Genomic DNA, 21,338 nt, shown 5'->3' with positions numbered 1-21,338 from the left:
TGTTATAAAATATAATTCTTCCAAAATCTTTAAAAAATTAGCCACCAAATATTTTTCATTTGGAAAATTTTAATGGAAAAATAATACCGTTTATTATTTAGTTAATGAGTACCATTAAAAATGCTAAAGATTGATAGTCAGTGTATACTTCATGTATAATCGTATATACTTTATGTATAGTAAGTCTAGATTTAATTTTTTGAGTGTATCACAATGTATAATCAATGTATAATTCATATATAAGTAAGTTATATTGTATAGTAAGTGTATACTTTCTATGACTTTTGGCAAGCTATATTATGTACTTTCTATGATATATAAAGGCGAATCTAATATCTGAAGTTAATACACAATCGAGGCAAAAGTTATTGGATTCCCGTGAACCTCGTGTACATTGTACTCTAGATCCTTCATTGTTGATATAGTGCCATACAAGTTCAGGAAGCAAATGTTTATGTGAAAATGAAACAAATCAACATTTTAAATATCAAATGTTCAGCCAACAAAATTTCATAAATTGACCAACAGGAACGTGTCAAATTAGGCCTTGAGTCTAACTCACACCCCACAAGCTAAGATTGTCTAGGCCGTACAAGGAGCTCAAGATACCAACACAAGTATAACACTTACAAATCAACATGTTCCGCTGCAATACAAAAAAATGAATGAGTGGATTTCTTGGACATTCAACTAATAGTACTTATTATTTCAGAAAGTCACTTTCTTTGTTGAAAGAAGATTGGAATAAAGAAAGAAAGACGATTTTCTGAAGTAATAACTATTAGTTGAATGACCATCTGATAGATGAACGTGGCAAGGTTTAACATACCAGATACGAGTCAAGGAGATCATGACCTTCTATCCCAATCAGGAGGTTGTATAGTAACGGTGAACGCATCATTTGCCATATCTTCCCTTTGCGTTGTTTGAATCTCCTCTGCTGAATTAGCAACAGACCAGCTGCACCAGTTTACTTCAATGCTTTTTAGAGAAACAACGTCCTCGAAATGAGAAGGGATGTTCTCAAGCCTCTTACAGTTTGTTAAAACCAAACGTTCAAGACTAGGGAACGAATCCTCAGAAATCGACCATTTAGCAAAGTTGAGGCTGTCCAGTTTCAAGTATTTGAGTTGAGGGAACTCTGTATCATTCACATTCCACTGAACTCCTGCAAAGGCGTTGTTTACTAACTTTAGAACCTCCAAGTTACATGGACAAAGTTAACTCCCTTAGCTCGGAAGGGAAATTGAATCCTCGTAGACATTCAACTGGACAGTTGTTGGAGAACAGATTAAGTGATTCGAGACGACTTAGATAGTCTAATCTAGGAATCAGAACACATTCTCCTCTCCATTTCCTTGAACAACCAACTATACATTTTAGCTTTGTCAAATTTGGCATATTTCTCAATATCTTTTCCGCGTCTTCACCATAAGAGACATATGGAGTGGAAAAGGTTTGCAAGTTAACTAACTGAGAATCAGCAAGGGATTTACTCATATTGTCGAGATCAAATGAAGCACGGTCATTTACATGTATTTGCCTCAACTTAGTCATATTCAAAAGTGAGCATGGTAATGTTACCTGTCCTCGCATACCTTTTATGATGAACGTTTCAAGATTCCAAAGCTTAGCTATAGATGAAGGAATCGTATCTGCTCCAGTCAGAGCAGCAAAGTACTTCATATGAATTAAAGACTCTATTTCAGTTGGAAAAGTATAACCAATGTTGATCGATTCCAAATCCAATACCTTAACGAGTTTGAAGCTGTTAAGGATGAAGGAGATATCACGCGCCACTGTAGTATACTGATCATCACTGGTGGCATTGAACAGTAAAGAGCGGATACTTGAGCTATGTGGACGCCACTCAGCAAACTCATCCCGGCAAGAATGTATGGACAAACGATATTCTTCAGGCTTGTCAGGATAGATACGAGCATTCGCATCATCATTTCTGATAAACAAGAAACATAAAAAATGAGAATTGAGGTGAAGATTACTTAAATTCCGTGTCATCACAAAACTAGACAAACAAATTGAAACGGAGTGAGTAGTATAGTTCTTTTATACCTATAGATCCAGAGCAAAAAATTCTCCTGTTTGGCCTTCTCCAAGCAGAATTTGTGCAATAGATCATGAACACGACACGTTTTCATCTTGCCATTGAACCTTTTCTCCATGTCCATGACTAGATTTCTACTAATAAGGTTTTTCAAGAAATCTTCTGCAACATCTTCAAGTCCTTTTTCGTTATGTTCAAGTACGAAACCTTCTGCCAACCATAGCCTTGTCAATTTCGAGACGTGTATGCTCTTGCCCCTCAAAAATCCTCCAAAATACAAAAAGCAAGGCTTCAGATGATGTGGTAAATTCATGTAACTGAATCCAATTATCGACATGCGCTCTTCCAGGCTATCGATGTTCAGTGCATCTAGACTTTCTTCTACTTCTTTCCACAAATCTGCTTTTTCATTTTTCTCTTTCAGAACACCAGCTACTAGCACGATGAATAGAGGCAACCCGCCACAACTTTTTGCTATTCGAAATCCCACATCTCCAAGTTCAGGTGGACAGCTGCCTCGATGGAAAACCTTTTTCTGTAATAACTTCCAACTCTCATTATCTGTTAGTAAAGGAAGATCATGGGGATTACTTTCACATTTAGCATATTGCGCCACCTCAGAGAGCCGAGTAGTTAGGATTATTCTACTACCATTTTAAATACCTTGAAAGCACATATGTATATAGTCCCATGCTTTTGTGTCCCATACATCATCAATGAGGATTAAGAATCTCTTCGTCAACAAAACTTGACGTAGCTCTTTAGCTAATTGATCATCTGCTTTCTTCGTGTGATCAGAAGGCATAACATCATTCAAAAGAGTAAGTAACAATTCTCTCCATGAATATGTTTGAGTCACATGACACTTACCATGAACATCAAAGTAACCGGCAACTATCTGATCATTGTAAATCTGCTCGGCTAGAGTAGTCTTGCCTAAACCAGGCATGCCTACTATTGAGATAACGTCTAGCTGAGACGATCCACCAAGTAATTGCTTTTTTATTATCTCCATCACATCCTGGAAAAGCACCATTTCTTCATTTTCTGTTGGGGCATTAGCTAATAAAGATGGCTCAATAAGATAAGTGGAAGTCTTTGCAACTTCATGCAGCGTCACTTCAATATGCTTTCTTCTAAATATCTCACTAACATCTTTATTAAGAAGCTTAATATTCTCGACAACTTCAGAAATCCAATGAACTTTGTACCAGAGTGGGTAGGAAATCGAGAAGCAAGAGTCGATAACATACTCACTTTTGTATGCCATTTCAGTTACAAGACCATAAACATCATCATGCTCACCGTTGTTCTCTGAAAAATGACTCAGAAAAGATCTTAGATGTATCAACTCTTCCTTGACTGATCCGATCTGATGCTTCAGTTCGGTGATTAAGTCAAGCTTCGAATGTAACAGCTCCTCCAACTTGCCCAAAAAATAATTGAGGAATCCTAATCCACTGGTCTTGGAGAAGCCAAAGAGTGAAGAGTCTGGGACTTTATAACAAATCATTTTCACCTCTTCTTCAACAAATTTATGCACTTGTTTGACATCATAAGGATATAACAAGTGATACCAAACAGGATTATCACAACTGACAGAGAAGAAAATGACATACTTTGAACTATTAACGACCTATTGAACACGTTCTACGAGGTCCTTGAATTCCTTATGCATGTCGCGGTGCTGTAAAATATGTTCAAGGAAAGAGCCCAAACACACCAGATTTTCTTGGACGACAGGTATTTGATTCTTCATAAAAGGGATCGAACCAGCATCACAGGTGAACACCCTGTCCAGATTGTTTAGTAAAAACTTGACAAGGCCTTCTATATTTGTCTTAGTCATGTTGCAAGATGATGCATCCAAATCTTCAAAGCATACGCTTCTTACCTCTGCCTTGACAGCCTTGATCTCACGTCGCAACACAACTAATGAAAGACTCATTTCCTCACAACAAGAACCACTGATTAGTACTGCATTGTGGACAGTCACTTCAGCATGCACTAGAAGATCATGCAATTTGTATAGCTCTTTGTGTTGCCTGAGAAGATCTACAAAAAAAGCTCTGAGGAAAACAAGCTCTTCATGAGTATCTTCAATCAGAGCTATAATTTGAGCTTCCAACGTGGCTTTGTGCTTTAGCAGATGTGTCAAGTTCCCCTCAGACTTGATAAACTTGAAAGCCACTGTCAAAAGCTTGATCTCTAGATTGACTTTGTTGCTTTCATTTCCATTCACAACATCCTCATAAGATGAACGGATAACATCTTTAGCCTCGAGTGCAATAGTTTCGATTTCTGTCAAGAGATCATTTTGCTTCATGCATTCAATGTACTGAATTGGCGGATCAAGAAGAAATGTTACCAGGAGCAACAACCCTTGGTAAAACCTTTTCCTTTTATCAGTAAATACAACATTGGCTTCATTATTTGGTAACACTTTGAGGCTGTCAAGGATGTACGCATGAAGCCCTATGAAAATCTCATCCATCTTCGAGCCACCTAAGGACGATGTCTTTGAGGATTTAAGCATGCTGAAATATGAATCAATGACCTCAAAGTCAAAAGGAAAAAAGTTCAGCAGATTTATCATAATGAGATGGTTCGATGATGACGATGCAGAAGCGGTGGGACACATCTGTCTAATTGCTGCCTTGATAAACTTAAACTTAAGAAGCAACTGAAAATGTGAGAGATTTATTTCCTTAGCTAAGCCTCCTTGCTTTGAATTATGAGAGACCGAATTGATGACGGATCCTGCTTCGGTGGTAACAGATTGTATCAGACACAAAACATCAGCTGTCTTTGTTTGCTTGTTGCACTGATCTGATGAATCCATGAGAAAATTTCTCAAGAATATCAACTCCTGCTTAACATTCTCGATCATATCGTTCAAAGGAGCTACCAATTCTTCATGTTTTGTTAGCTCAATCAAACTGCTCTCTATCTTGATATGATTAAGCTTCACTTGCAAAAGAAATAGCACACGGTCTGCTTCATTAGTCTTCTCACCACAAGAAGTGACAGCAGTTTCGGCCTCAATTGCGATATTTTCAATTTCTGTCAGGAGCTCCTGTTGTTTCTTGCATTCAACAGGGATATCAGCAACAAATGTTTCTATGAGAAGTAACCCTTGGTAAAACTTCGTCACCTCATGAAATCTCAAATCAGCTTCATCCTTCAGTAACTCGCGGAGATTATCTAGAATATATTCAAGGAACTCCATCAAAAGCTCATCCATCCTTGGGATTCCTGTGAATGATGTCTTAGAGAATTTCAGCTTGCTGAAATACGAACTAATGACCTCAAAGTTAATCGGAATAAACTCCAGCAGATTTATCGCAGCATTATCTGGAGCTGATGATGCAGAAATGATGGGACACATCTGTCCAATTGCTCTCTTGATGAACTTAAACTTAAGAAACAATCCGAAATGCAAGAGACTAATTTCCCACGACAAGTTTCCTTGCTTTGAATTATGAGAAATAAAATTAATGAGTGATCCTGTATCAGCAGTGACGGATTGTACCAGGGTCAGAACATCAGTTATCTTAGTTTGATCTTTGCACTTGTCAAACCAATCCATGAGAAAAGCTCTCAAGAATATCAGCTCTAGCTTAACATTGTCAAGCAGATCCTTCAATGGAGCCATCAAGGTGGCTTCGTGTATTAGTAGCTCGATCAAGCTGCTTTCTACCTTGACATGATTAAGCTTTACCTGCAAAGGAAATGGCAGAGTAATCTTGGTTTCCCCTTGGCACTGCTTCAATGAATCCACGAAAAATGTTCGCAAGAATATCAACTCTTCCTTGACATTGACAATCAGATTCTTCAAAGGGTTCATATCGGTATGTTTAAGTAGCTTAGTCAGACTGCTCTCTGCCATAATACAATTGAGCTTCAATTGCAATGGTAAAAGCACTGAATGATCCTCATAAGATGAACGGACAGCAAATTCAGCCTCAATTGCGATAGTTTCAATTTCCATCAAGAGCTCATTTTTGTTCTTGCATTCAATGTAGTGACTCGGGGGATCAGCAATAAATGTTACTATAAGCAACAACCCTTGGTAAAACTTTTTCACCTCATTTGCACCAGTAACAAACAAATTGGTTTCATTCTTCAGTAGTACACTGATGTTGTTGAGAATATAGTCAAGAAACACCATCAAAATGTCATCCATCTTCGGGCTACTCAAGTATACTGTCTTTGTGGATTTGAGCAAGCCAAAGTAAGGATAAATAACCTCAAAGTAGATAGGTACAAAGTTCAGCAGATTTATCAAAGGATGATCAATCACTGTCGTGGATGCAGAGATAACGGGACACATCTGTCTAATCACTGCCTTAATGAACTTGAACATAAGAAACAATGCGAAATGCATGAGATTGATTTCTCTATCCAAGTCTCCTCGATTTGAACTGAAGTAACGAGAGCTAATGAGCGATCCTGCTCCAGTGGTCACAGATTGAACCATGGTCAAAACATCACTTACTTGAGTTTGCTCTTTGCACTGCTCCAATGAATCCATGAGAAAAGTTCTCAAGAACATCAGCTCTTCCTGCACATCTTCAATCAGACATTTCAAAGGAGCTATCATGGTGGCGCCACGTTTTAGTAGCTCAATCAAACTGCTCTCTACCTTTATATGATTAAGCTTTAGTTGCACGGAAAATGGAACGGTAATTTTAGTTTTCCCTTTGGTCTGCTCCAATGAATCCATGAGAAAACTTCTCCAGAATATCAGCTCATCCTTGACATTTACAATTAGATCCTTCAAAGGAGAAATCACGGTGGCTTCATGTTTCCGTAGCTCAATCAGACCACTCTCTACCTTGATAAGATTAAGCTTAACTTGCAAATGGAAAAGCACATGCTCTACTTCAGTAGTCTTAAGCAATGAATTGACAGCAGATTCAGCTTCATTCACTATTGTTTCAGTTTCAGTCAAGAGATCATTTTGTCTCTCACATTCAGTGTACTGGATCGACGTGTCAATGAAAAATGTTACTAGAAGCAACAATCCCTGGTAGAACTTCTTCACCTCATTCGTAGCAGCAACAATCAAACTACCTTCATCATTCAGCAACTCTTGGAGATGATCGAGAATATATTCAAGAAACCCCATCAAAACCTCATCAATCTTCGGGCTACCAAAGGATGATATCTTTGAGGATTTAGCATGCTGAAATATGAATCAATGACATCAAAGTTAATAGGAAGAAAGCTTTCTCATAGGATAGTTTGATTCCGACGAATCAAAAATGACAGGACACGTTTGTCTGAGTACTGCATTAACAAATTTAAACTTAAGAACCAATTGGCAATATGCAATATCCATTTCCCTTTCCAAATCCCCTTGCTCCAAATCATTTGAAAGAGAATTAACGACAGATCCTGCTTCGGTGGTTACATATAGAAGCAACGACAAGATGTCTGTTATCTTAGCTTGCTCTATACACTGCTGCAATGAATCCATGAGAAAAGCTCCCAAGAACATCAGCTCTTGTTGAACTTTATCAATCAGATCCTTCAAAGAAGCCACCTCGGTGGTTTCGTGTAGCTTAACCATCTCAACCTCTATCTTGACATGATTAAACTTCACTTGCAAAGGAAAATGAGTAGTCTTGTCCACATCCTTATCGTACAAGGAGTAGACCAGAATTGCCGCCTCACTAGCCACATATTCAATATGTGATAGAAGAGAAAATCGATTTTCGTCCTCAGTGCATGGTGTTGGCAAGTTCAGAAGAAAAGTACCAAGGTAAACCAATCCTTGTTGAAGCCATTGCATATGATCACCAAAGGCCACTTTCAAGCTGTCGTCACGACTTCGCAGTTCTTCTAGGTCCTCTCGGAGAGAACAGAGAAAACCTTCCACAACTTCATGAGATATCATTGAAGTTTTTGCTCCTGATGAATTTGCGTGGCCTTTTAGGACTCTCGTATAAATCTGTGTCACTTCAGGTTTAACAGGACTTACTGTTTCCAACAGCTTACAGAACTCAGAATGCACCACACTTTCCGAGTCCAAACATAAGAAAGAGTGTGCAGCATTGTAAGCTACATCCTCAGCATGGATCAAGAGATCACTCATTATTGTCTCGTCCTCATAAACGCAAGAATATGCAGTAAAAATGAGGAATCTCAGAGAAATCAGCTTCTTTTCAAGCATTTCGCCTTTCGTGATGTGAGGGGCAGTAAAATCCTTCATACATTTCCATAGAACCAGAACACTCTCAAGCAAAGAATCTACAAATGTCATCATATCGACAGTAATTCCGATAGTTGATCTCAATGGCTTTGAATCTTTGATTTGCCTAGCAATAAAAGCCGGTTTTAGTTTTTTCAACACCTTAGAATTGTAACCTTTGTTCGACCTTCATTATTCATATGGCACCATATCTCATAAAAGTCATTGTGAGCTTCTTCAAATAAGGACTCGATTTTTGCAGAAAGCCTATTCTCATGGGTACGTTTGTGAAATTAGGTCTTAGGCCTAACTCGGGCGTGAGGTGGGGTGTTAAAGAATGACAAAAGTCCCACATCGGTGATTAATGAGATGGGTGGACTCCTTATAAGGCTTGGGCAATCCTCCTCCCTTTGAGCTAGCTTTTGGGGTGTGAGTTAGGCCTAAGACCTAATTTCACAAACGTTTCTCCAATTGCTTGAGAAATTCAGCTACAAAGTTTAGCCGTTTCTTAGCACTCTCCAATTCATTATTCACCGAATTTCCCAAATGTCTATACCATTTGTAACTGCATTGCAAGCATCTGCCGCCATCTTGATTTCTCGATTAGTAATATACTAATCCTGCAAGTTATAAATAAACATCTTTAGAACTTTGCATCATCATTTACAAATACTAATTCAAACCATATCACAAAATCCTAACCATAATTATTAGAAAGCAAAAAAGTAGCACAAGGACATTCATAAGCCAGAATTCAGGAGCACATATGCAACAACAACAACAACATAACCAGTATAATTTCACAAGTGGAATCTACGGAGGTTGGTGTTTATGCAGCAACAATTTACTACAGGGCACGTAAATTTGCACGAAAACGAATTCGTACAGTGTCCCAAACTAAGATTACAAAGTTATAAAGTGTAATCAAACTAAATCAGGTTTATAAAAATAGCCTAATGAGCCTTAAAATGCAAACTTAAGGTACTCAATTTTTTTACAACAACAACTATATAGACTTTGATTTTATCGATTTTCATATTAATTGTTGTTGCTACTGTATATTCTTTTCCTACACGTTTGATATATGTTTTACTCGAACTGAAGGTCTGTCAAAAATAATTTTTCTAGCCTTATAAAGTAGGGGTAAAATATAATCCCAACTATATATAACTAATAACTTACTTTGATTTGATGTAAAGCTCAAGCCCTTTGTTGAATCAAGCACCAAATCTGCAAATAAACAGACATTTAACTAATTCATTTAAATGAAGATAAAAAGTTTGAAAATAATTTTTTAAAAAGAAATTAAATTAAATTGGGGGTCTTACAAATAAGTGAAGATTAATAAGCTCAAATAGACAATCAAAGAAAATTAAAGCTCACCTTTGGTAAATTTTTTTTTTTTTTTGTGTACTGAAAAAATAGTGTTTAGAGGAACAAGACTTTTTGATTAGTGAAAGATAATTTCTTGATTATCATTACTAATTAATAGTAATAATGTAGCAAAGAAATTAAACAGTAACTAAAAGAGTAGACTGACTAATGAAGTCTTCTTTCTTTTTTTTTTTATAAATGTATGACAGATAGAGGAATATTAATTAGTTAAATAATTAAAATATGTCATATTGTCTCATTTCATGATGTCAGAAAACACAAAGTAAAAAATTGATTATTGCCATTTTTTTCTATAATACCTAACATATAAATATGCTTTGATCATTATTAATATTTATATCTTTTAATATTATATATACACGATTAAACAGTTAAACTTATATTAAATTGAAAAAATACACATCATCCTACAAGATAATTTTGTGTCTTATGTGACATTCTATATGTATTGTATCACGTAGAATGTGTGTTGGTGCTTATTCGATTTTATGCAAATTTAAATGTCGATATGACAGGCTCAAGTACATTGGATACATCCATATCAAATTAAATATAATTTATTCCAAATACATTATATCTAAATGTAATCCGCATGTAAAATACATTAATTCTCTCTCCCATTTTGCTCGTCTTTTTCCAATGTATATAACTTAAATACATTTGCAAAAATACTGTGATGGATTTGAAAAGTTTTCTAACAAGATTTGTGACTGATAAATAAGAGTCCCACATATTTATAACCACCAAGCAAACAACTCATAAATTAACAAATCCTTACCTACATATACTCTGGAATACGAATAAAAGAGAGTAACCATATATCATTTCCAAGTAATATATACATGAGATCGTTATAGGTTTAATTATTGAGACTGATATTAATATATATGAACTCATTATATTATACAATATATCTATTGTATTTTTATGAATTTTATATATAATTATGTTTTTCATCAAAAATATTGAGTTTAAGTGAATTTAATGTCGTATCATGAGAATGAGAATGTATAGGGTGGCATAGGATTCTCCAAAGACCCCCTTTTCTTTAATGAGAGGGTGCCTTTGCAAAAAAAAAAAAAAGAGTGAACTAGTCCCAAGTAAAATGTGTATAACATAAAATTAATTAAAGAGAAAAACTATTTTTAAAAAAGAATTAAAATAAAAGTAATAACTAAGCTAGAGAATAGATAGAAAAATCAACAATCAACTTATGATGATCTTAAAAAGTTGGCGACAAAAAAATTAAAAAAAAATGAAGAATCAACTTAGATGTAGGATTAATATCAAGCATAGAAATCCTACAATTAAAGGTGGAGTCAGAATTTTTGATAAGAGGTTTAAAATCTAAAAAAATAGACATATAAAATAGTCGAAGGGGCTCGACATTTATTATATATATCTAAAAAAGTTATTTCAGCCATATAAAAATAATATAATTTTCCACCAAAAAAAGTTCGAGTGAACCCCTTAAACATATTGTGGCTCCGACACTGCCTACACTACATCTCACCCTATAAAGTTAAAGAGCAAATAAACAAGAAAATGAATAGAAAAGACTACTTGCAAAGGTTGCATTTTATTTCCTCATGCACGTAGGGCCTTTCCTCACTATTTACATTATTTGATATATACGTCAGGTTTGAGTATATCGATAATTCTTTAAATTTAACAGTAAAATTTATTTATATATTTGAATTATAATTTTATTTTAAAAAAGCATCTGAACACGTGATAAAGCGTGTCTGATATAAACATTTAGCATTATTATATGTCCATATGCTTAACTAAAACAGATCATAATTATATGTTTAAGTAATATTTAAGAAATGTAAAGAATTATTGATATGTACTGTTTGCTTAGCTTATTATTATTAAATTTATATGTGATATTAGCCTTGTCACATTTTACGGAACGTTAACGTGTCTTAAAGCTAATTAATTAGAATGTCACTTCTTTCAACTTTAAATTCAAACAAAATTGGCCTAATTTAACTTGATGTTGATTGATCATAATTTCACAATATCTTCATTAACAAGCCAAAATTTTCATTGGTTCATGATCGTGACTACTATTTAATTTAAGTCAAAATTATGAGCTATTAGCCATAATTGTCTCTATATTTATTTTGATCCTTCAAATATAAATTTGCAAAATTGTGGATCATCTTTGATCCAAATAAGTTAAAAGCTAATGATAACTACAAAAAAAACTACTACAAAACTTCAAAAGTTAGATCAGTTGTGAGAGGTGATAAATATTTTTATAAAATTAATCAAGATACATGTAAGTTAATTCGAATGATACAGTTAATAACAAAAAAGAAACATAATAAAGAATATCACATATATTTTGTAGAGTTGTCAATATGGGCTAGTCCACCCTATCCGGGCTAACTCATACAGGCTTCGATATTTTACGAGTCAGGCCGGGTTGGCCTATTTTGGTATGGGCCAGAAAACGGCCAGCCCAACCCACAAGTACGTGGGCTACAAGCTTGCCGGGCCAACCCACTTTTTAAAAAAATTATATTATTTTTAGAATTATTAAATTAAATTATAAATTATAATTTTAAAATATTATCATAAATATCGACAAAACAATATTAGATGGTGTTAATGTTACTACTTTTAATCAAATTTATAATTAAATTTATTTTTATAATACTTATTAATTTTTCTTTCAAGTAAAAATATAAATATTTAAATAGAAATATTAATCTAATTGTTTTGAGTTTGGACTCTCTTTAATTTTAAATTTTAATATTATATTATATTTTTAATTAATTTTTATTGGCCCACGGGCCAGCCTTACCGATATTTCTCAAGCCCCACAAATCAACAGACTTATTCAGGCCGGACTAAAAAGCCCTTTTTCCAAATGGACTCCAAAAATCATAGTCCAGACCTATTAAATCCCAGGTTAGACCAGGCCGGTCCAACAGGCGTAGCCCATATTGACGGCTTTAATATTTTGTTTGGTTATGTTAGGTGTATATTGTCCTACTTAAAACTTTAGTTTTTGTAGGGTTAAAAATGCAAGTGACTTTTCCTTTTTGTCCATCATTATATTTGTCTATGTGTTATAAGGGGAGCGTTTAGTGTTCAGATTTTTGAAGGACCCCATTTTCATAATTAAAAAGCAAACTATTATTACCATCTTTTTTACTATAAATATAAAATTNATTAATTATGCACGACGAGAAGATTTCATGCCTCGTCAAAGTTATGCATTGCGAGAAGATTCATATCTCGCGGGAATTTACGTATCGCGGGAAGATATTCAAACCCCGCAAGAGGACGTACATGGATAAAGAAAGAGCAATACTTATCCATTGGCCTCGACTGCATTCTGTTATTTCTTATAAAAGGAAACATCAAGAAGAGCATCGAAGATAACGACAAAAGAGACATCGATATCGCATCAGCATTTATGTATTTACTTCGACATCAAGTATAGAGTACACTGAAGATCTATTACAAAGCACAAGGCATAAGCTTTATTTGCTGGACGTCAGACCGATCGAGTCGACGTCAAATATGGAGGAGAACAATGAAGTGTCGACATGGTAAAAGACGCTGTCTCCCATCCTAGTTGCATTTTTTAAGCTGACCAGTTTTATCTCAGTCTTTTTCGAGAGCATCCTAGAGGATGAATTCTCCAAAAACCACAGGTGCGGATGACATCAAAAAGGATGCAGCACAACGTGGAACTTTTTCTTAGCAGCGAACTGGGACACAGTCCAAAGAGGAATATCACACTCTTAGGACGCGAGCAGAGGAGCGACTTCCACCACGATCGAACCACCCCTCTCGAGTCATGTCGGTCTTTCTTTGGTTTTGTCAGTTTCAGTCTCGCATCCGGAAATTTCAATTTACCGGAAGCAAGTTTCCAATCTGAGTGACAATGCGCCAAGAGCTTCGGAAACTATGTCCGTGTAAGTTCTTAATTATGGGTGTGAAGCGCGCCACATTCATGGCTAAAGAGGTTACAAGCCTCCTTTCCATACTCGTTAATTTGTCATTTGTCATGAACCAAAGGTTATCTATCATAATAGATTTCCTTTTCCACCGATCGAGTCGAACTACAAACAGCCTGATTCCTGAGGTGTAAGGATATGTAGGCGGATTCGACGTTGAAAACTCGGCTGTATCCCAACATTCGCTCTCGAATTCTATTCTCGAGCATTTTGATACCTTCATAATTCGGTATCGAGATGGCTTTTGATTTTTTCCAAAATCGTGTGATAAATCAAGCCTATCGAACTACAAGTGGCCTGAATTCTCATATAGCCTGAGATATGTAGGAAATCCGTTTCAAGGGTCCGGCCATAATTCCTAAACTCTTTATCGAATTCTTCCTTTAGCGAATGAATGAGGTTGGTCAAAATTGGTTTGGTCAATTTCATTTTCCTCGAATTGCTTGCATCAGTCCGAGTAAAATGAGGGACAGTTGTTGACACCCAATTTTTGACCCACGTTGGTATAAATTAATTATCGAGCTTCGTGAGTTTTTCAAATTATTTAAGTTAATTAGTTTTATAAATCTTGCGAAAATTAAAATGTATATATATGTATATGTATATATGTATATCTTAAGTTTAGAAAGTCTTATATTAAACTAGTTTACTTTAAATCACAACTATATTTTGAGTCATTATTTTATAGTTTAAATAGGTATGTTACTAAATAAATAAGCTCGTTAATAAATTTATCCCATATTCATTCTATCAATTGGCTACTTTAATTTAACTCATTTTAATCCTTTAATTCGTTCTAAAGAATCAATCTTGGGCCTTTTTCTAATTTATCAGCCCCACCTCAATTTAACTCCAACATACCCAGGCCCAATTTTCCAATTCCCCTCCGACCCAATAAAAACCCCCTCAACCCAACACCTAGGCCCAACACGAATTGATCCCATTCCCTTCTCAACTCCTTCAACCCTTTCATTCCAAAATGAAATTACCCAGGCCCAAACGTCCATCCCTCAACCCAACCCAATAATAACCCATCCTATCCGACCCAACACCCATCCTACCCGACCCGACCCGTTCCCCTTTCCTTCTTCCCCCTTCCCCTACGCCATTCCCATAACAGATGCCTCCCAGAAAACGCAGAAAACGCAGAAAAAGCAAACACCACAAAAATGGAAGCGCCAACTTCCCAGACGCGACCCCACCCCCGTGTCTCCCTCACGCACAGCCCCTCTCTCACCCCTCTCGCCGCGTCTCCTCACGCGACCTTTCCCACGCGAGTTGCAACGGCTCTTTGGAGCCGTTCCTCTTTCTGCAGATCGTACGCAGCCTCCCAGTGAGCACAAGGCGACAAGCGTTTCGTCCTTGTTAGCTGAGATCGAGCCACGTAGCTCGCAAGGACAACGATTTCATCTCAACCCTCCACCTCGCCTCAAACTCTCTTCCCGCTCGAATCGCCCTTCCTGATAAGGGAGGGAATTCAAATTTCGAACTGGAAATGGGCCGAAAACCCACCTGCCAGGCCCCTCCCTCGAAAACCCTAGGGATTTTTCTATATAAACCCCCATTCTCGTCAGTTTGGGGGTTGGATTTTTTTTGAAATTTCTTGGGTTGAAAATTGAGAAATTCTGAAAAAAAGAAAATTGAGCTACTCTGTTATTGTGAGCTTTGGAAACACTTTGGTTTCTCTACTGTTGGTTTCAGAAGAACTAAGGAAGTCGGATTAGTTTAGAGAGAAACACTCTGTTTCGTTAACGAGTGTTCGACAGTGGTGTTCCGTCGAAACGTTGTAGCAACCTCGGCGTGTCTGTTTCGTCGAGCGTAGGTGTGTCGTTCCAGCTCAGGTATCCGAGACAGAGGTTGGTTTGAGGTCGCGATAGTGGTGCTTCTCCCTTGCTCGTAGCCTCCAAGTTCGTTGCTCCCCAAAAGGTAACGTCCGGTTTATTTTAACGCAACTCGCCATTAATATTCTTTCATCTACTCTTTCCTTACGCAAGCAAACTCATGTGTGGATATTCGAGATGTTTTGAGTGTTGTTGATCGCTGTAGAAGTAATAGGCTATGTTATTGGAAGTACTCTGTGTTGGTTTGTTTCGTTGAAGTTCGTATGCTTCGTGTTCTCCTCCTATTTTCCGAGTCCATCGTCGCGAGGCAGCCATTGTCGTTGGTTGGCTGACTTTGCACGATGTATGCCGACTCTAAATTTTATTTCGCAAGCTGTTCTGGCGATAAGCATCTGTTTCCAGCAAGTTTAGATGGTGCTTTTGCATTATGTTTTCAAACGGTGGTACTACGTAAGGAATGCTTACGGATTTTTCTATCCCTACTCTGTTTCGGCCTAGCTGTTTGATTTTCGGTTTCTTTTTCGCTCGAGTGTTTTTCATTTCACCTCCATTAGACTGTCTAGAGGCGGCACGACGTTTTGTATGTTTTTATGTCGATGATAGCTGCTGGTTCGTCGGATGTCTTTCATTCTTTGCTTGGCTCGTTATTGCTGTATTAAGATGTTTGTGTGAGTCGAATGAAGTTAGCTAGTCGGTCAACGCGCCTAATGATTTACTTATGCGAGATATTCGTCTTCGAATATCCATGAACGCAGAGGATGGCGCTCGAGTTTGCTTTGTGTTTTCTTCGGTTTTATTCTGTCCCGCTGTGGGTCTTTGCTGATTTTGCGTTCCAAACATTCAAATGTATGTCGCTGTGTTTCGTGTCGGTCTAGATGGCATTTGCTAAAGAGGTCGAAACCATGCTTATTTTTCTTTTTAATTCGATTTTGTTGGTTACATTTCGTTTAAGGTTATTCTTCATCTCGACATGAGCCTAGTTGAGCTTAAACTCGTTTATTCATACAGTTTGGTGTGAATCTGTTTGAACTCCGTTTGGCTCAATCAACTGTTGGGTTCAAGTAGGAATTTACTTGATAGTCGATACATTAGGAAACCTCTGTTTAGTTGTTGCTATATGTAGTGTGTTGGTTAAATCACTGTGAGTTTTGGAGCCTTTTCTCTTGAATATGTTTCTATTATGATCTTCTTCTTGCTTTAAGTACGTGGTTGAAACTTATGGTGGTGTTATTTATTAGATTGAATATGAAGCTTTTGATTAGATTCAGAAGTTAATCCTTCTCCGTGTCTCCGTTTCTGTTGGTTTCCTCCATTGTTTAAAATACTCGACTTGTGTTATTTGTGTATTGTTTGAGTTTATTTATGTATTAAACTAATGTTGGACCTTTCTTGTTAAATCGCTAATTTCTATTTCTTTCTTCTTCTTTGCATAACTCTCTCTCCGAACGAGTCCTATGGACTCTCCCCTTTGGCATCTTTAAGAAGGCCATAAAAGGCTTGATTTCTTTTTGCTGAGTCAAAGTCATAAAATCCGGCGGACAGCTCCTCGAAATTGAAATTCTTTGAAGATTGAAGAAATTCGAAGAAGGGGATTAGAAGACGTTTTACTTTATTTTTATATTTTGTATTTCATTCTGTAATGGGCATAAGCCCTTATTGTCTCATTTCCTTGAAATTTATTTTGTATGTTTAGATTAGGACAGGTACGAAAGAGAAATGGGTCAAAAACCCAAAGAACAGTTGGGTCCAAAACTCGGTCAAGGCGAACAGAACCCGAGTTTGGACCCAAATCTCTCTCTCTCTCTCTTTCTCTCTCTCTCTCTCTTCCGTTTAACTACTTGTTTATATTTTTGCTTTAATTGCCTCTTAGTCTAGGACTAGAAAACTCCAAACCCCCTTCGAAACGCCTTTCTTTTTCTATCTAGTTTAGAACTAAGCCTTGAAAGTGTTAAATGTTTTCAACTCGTAAATTCGTCTAAAACTTTTCCTAAGTTCAAAAAATTCAAAATTCGCAAGTCTTTAAAACAAAATAGTCAAATAAGTTAATCGTCGGATAACCGTAAGTTAGCGGAGTGTCTTAGGTGCCTTACACCTTCCTAAGACACTAATATGAATCCCGAATCCCCTAAAAAATTTTTCAAACAATTTTCTGTTTAGTTGTTCTGAAAAATAAGTTTTCTTGATTTTTCTTAAAAAATTAAGTGGCGACTCCTAAAAAGTCGAAAATATCTTTAAAACAAACTCTTTTCGAAATCATTTTTTTCGATAAAACAAAATTGTCACATCATAAGTGCAATGCACAAACAACTAGATTAAATCAAAATTTTGTACTTAATCATTTTCTTTTATCACAAAGTTTTGTACTTAATCCTTTTCTAATCACAAAGTTTTGTACTTAATCCGGTTTTACTTTCTATTTATTATTCCTACCTCTCCCCTGTTCAATTTATCGTATCTTACTTTCCTTTTTGATTTATTTTTAAAAATATTTCTTTCATTTTAATTTTCTTCCATATATATATGTGATAAGTATATGCAAATTTTCAAAGTGATAAAGACTGTATAATAGAGGCACATGAAAGTACTCACATTTAACATGATTTTCATCTTACATAATAATGTTTAAAATGCAACTCAATTAATTATCAAATACTGTAATTACAGTGATAAGTATTAAATCCAACATAAATAAATAAATTGAATTTTTAAACGTATCGAATCAAATATCAAACGTTTGTGGGCTTGCGTAAAAGCTTCTGTTTTTTACACACAAAACATAAAAAGTTACCACTTAATAATAATAATAATAATAATAATAAATGAAGATTAGTTTGTTTGATTCAAACCTACCAACTATGATTATAATATATTTAATAAAATTTCATAAAATAGGATCTTCTAATATATATGTGAATCTTAATGTTTAAGTATTTCTTTATATTATGTCTATTTATTTAGGATTTTTTTGTTAAATTAAATATTTTGAATTCAAATCATGAATATAAAGCGATTTTTATATAAAAAAAAGTGTTTACCTCCATAGTAGATTTCTTGGCATTAATTTAAATTAGTCATTTTAACAATAAAGTGAATATCGGACAGGAAACCAAATATTATGTATAGCTAGTGTGATTTCAACAATAAAGTGAATATCGGCCTATCTTCTTGACCAATTATTGCGTTAAAATGTTACGACTACTTAAACCCTCCGTCTCTAGTTAAGTGTCTTATTTTCTTTTTTATCCTATCTCATAAAGAATAACTCTTTCATTATTTAGTATAATTTTTCCAGTTAACATTCTACGTGACAAAGTTAAAAAAAACACAAAATTAAGATATATATATATATATAATACATATGTATATGTATTTATTCATGTTGATATGCTCATAATTCACGTTCTGATATACAGTGTGATACAAGGTTGTCATCACGCTATACAATAACACCTGTGTAAAAGAAGGGAAACTTACATAAATATACTATATTAAAAAAATATTTACCATTTATAGCAATAATATTTTTATTTCACTTGATCACTTTTAATTCATTTATAATACAAGTTTAATACATATTACAGATTTAACAAAACATTGCTATAAATGGTAATAAACAAAAAGTATCGCTAAAATCAGTAATTATTTTTTAAAATGTATTAATTTATGTAATTTTTCCGTAAAAGAAACTCATTGATGCCAGTTTATTCATATCGATATACATAATTATTCATTCTCTGATATACATACACTCTGAGATACAAGGTTGTTTGTAGTGATATACAACAATACATATGTAAGAAAAAGAGTTAATTGATGTTGGTTTCATCATGTTGGTGTATCACTTTTTAATATACACATTGAGATACAAAAAATTTATTCACGATGATATACAGTAACATACATTTATAATAAGAAAAAATTCATTAATGCTAGTTGTAACATATTGATATACAATGATATATAGTGCTTCATATTGATATACACAATGATATATATTGTTGTTTATCATAATACAAAAAGGGATAATGTATTAATACCCCTACTTATACCAAAATATCCACTATGAGAATTGATTTACCGACTAATCCGCTGCTAAATAGTTTCTAGCTAAATAAGATTAGCATAAGATTTTCCTTTACATAATCTATTGATCTTAACTAATTCAGATTCGTATAGTGTAAGACTCATTAAAGAGAGAAAAAAAAGTTCTACGTTCTCAAAATCAAAACTCACATAAAATTTAACTAAAACCGGATGAATATATATGATCCAGATTCATATCGCTTAAGATCCAAAAAAAAAAGTCTACATTTACGATACTCGAACTCTGATTCGGAGTGATATGTATGATCAACCCCATCATACTCCTTGGTGGTAAAAATCTATTTAATGTTTGGCCAAATACATAAACAAATCCCTAAACTTGTTGGGTTTTTTCCTTCAGGTACCTCAACTACGTTATTTTTCAATTGAATCATTGAACCACCCATAATTTATTTCTTTAAAACACTATTGGTTGATTTTGATAAGCTTTTTCTATTGTAAATGTTTTCAATTGTGTTCGAATTGTAATAATTTTGATTGAAGGAATGAAGACAAACCGTGTTAGTCTCATTTGTTTTCTAATGTGTTCAAATGACTTCAGTAAAACACAATTATTCTCAAACATATTTACTATCAATTGGACTAATGATTTATGGAACAACATATGTATCCTCTATCAATACCCCTCATAAATCTGATTCCACATCAGACAACGGTGTTTGTTTAAACGGAATAAATTATGGGGGTTTAATGATTCAATAGGAAACTGACGTAGTTGAGGTACCTGAGAGAAAAAACCCAACAAGTTTAGGGATCTGCTTATGTATTTGGCCTAATGTAAATATGTAAATGTAATGATTGTATATGTACTATTTTTAAAACTATGAATAGATAAAATTAAAATATTGGGTTCATATTATTTTTATATATTATATAGTATATGATGATGAATGAATCTCTGTAAAGTAAGGTTTCCACCAAAATGTGTTTGAAGGATTGAAGAGTTACCATCAACAAGATTGTGCCAAAGCAAAATTGTGACTGACACATTAGAGTCCCACCTATTTATAACCAAACAAGCAAAACTCATAAAAATTAACAATTCATTCCCCACATATACTCTGGCATATATGAATCAAAAGAATAGATATAACTCTTTTGACCATAACCCTAAAAATAAAAATTCATTCTTTTTTTTGTCCTTTTAACTTAATTTTATTTAAATATGTTTTTTTTTTTTGTTATATGACTTGTTATAGGGATAGGGCCAAATTGAGGGTTAGTGGAAGGTGATGTCTAGTCATGAAAAAGAGAGGAAAAAAGAACTGATTTTTGTGATTTTAATTCTTCTGAAACTTAACTAATTGTATAACATCTTTATTGAAATTTGTAAAAGATGAGATATAAATAATATTTCTAGGTATGACAGTATATGTATCACAATACTCCTTATTTCTTGAAGTTTAAAGCTTTGTCAGGCTTTGCCCATCCTTAATTTTGCTTTTTTGCATGCTACAAAAAAAAAAATCATGAATATTGTGAGTTGTGATATTGTATGATGTAGGTGATTTTTATCTATCTGTCTAATTTTTTTATTAAATGACTAGAGTTATCTGATATGTTTATTGTTGGGAGGTAGCAAGTAGGTTGATAAATCAGAGAGTGTATGTACCAATATGAGTTTTTTCGGTGAAAAATTATATATATATAATATAGATGTTGAATTTCATTTATGTGGTGTATTTATATGATAATCTTGATCATATCGATGATAAATCAGAGGGTGCATGCATCAATCTGAACTCTTTTCGGTGAAA

General features: G+C 34.7%; 1 protein-coding gene across 1 annotated transcript; it reads right to left on the bottom strand.

Moving 5' to 3' along the window:
• Positions 1-547: 547 nt before the first annotated feature.
• On the bottom strand, positions 548-8,875 carry LOC107019142. The gene is given in 8 exon segments (XM_027917018.1): positions 548-1,212; positions 1,214-1,957; positions 2,074-7,249; positions 7,252-7,295; positions 7,297-8,431; positions 8,434-8,567; positions 8,719-8,815; positions 8,818-8,875. Coding segments are annotated over 8 exon segments (7,728 nt in total). The 5' UTR covers positions 8,852-8,875; the 3' UTR covers positions 548-848.
• Between the last annotated feature and the right edge of the window lie 12,463 nt (positions 8,876-21,338).

Source organism: Solanum pennellii, chromosome 5 (assembly GCF_001406875.1).
Source record: "Solanum pennellii chromosome 5, SPENNV200".
Lineage (NCBI taxonomy): Eukaryota > Viridiplantae > Streptophyta > Magnoliopsida > Solanales > Solanaceae > Solanum > Solanum pennellii.
This window is presented reverse-complemented; position numbering and strand designations above follow the sequence as displayed.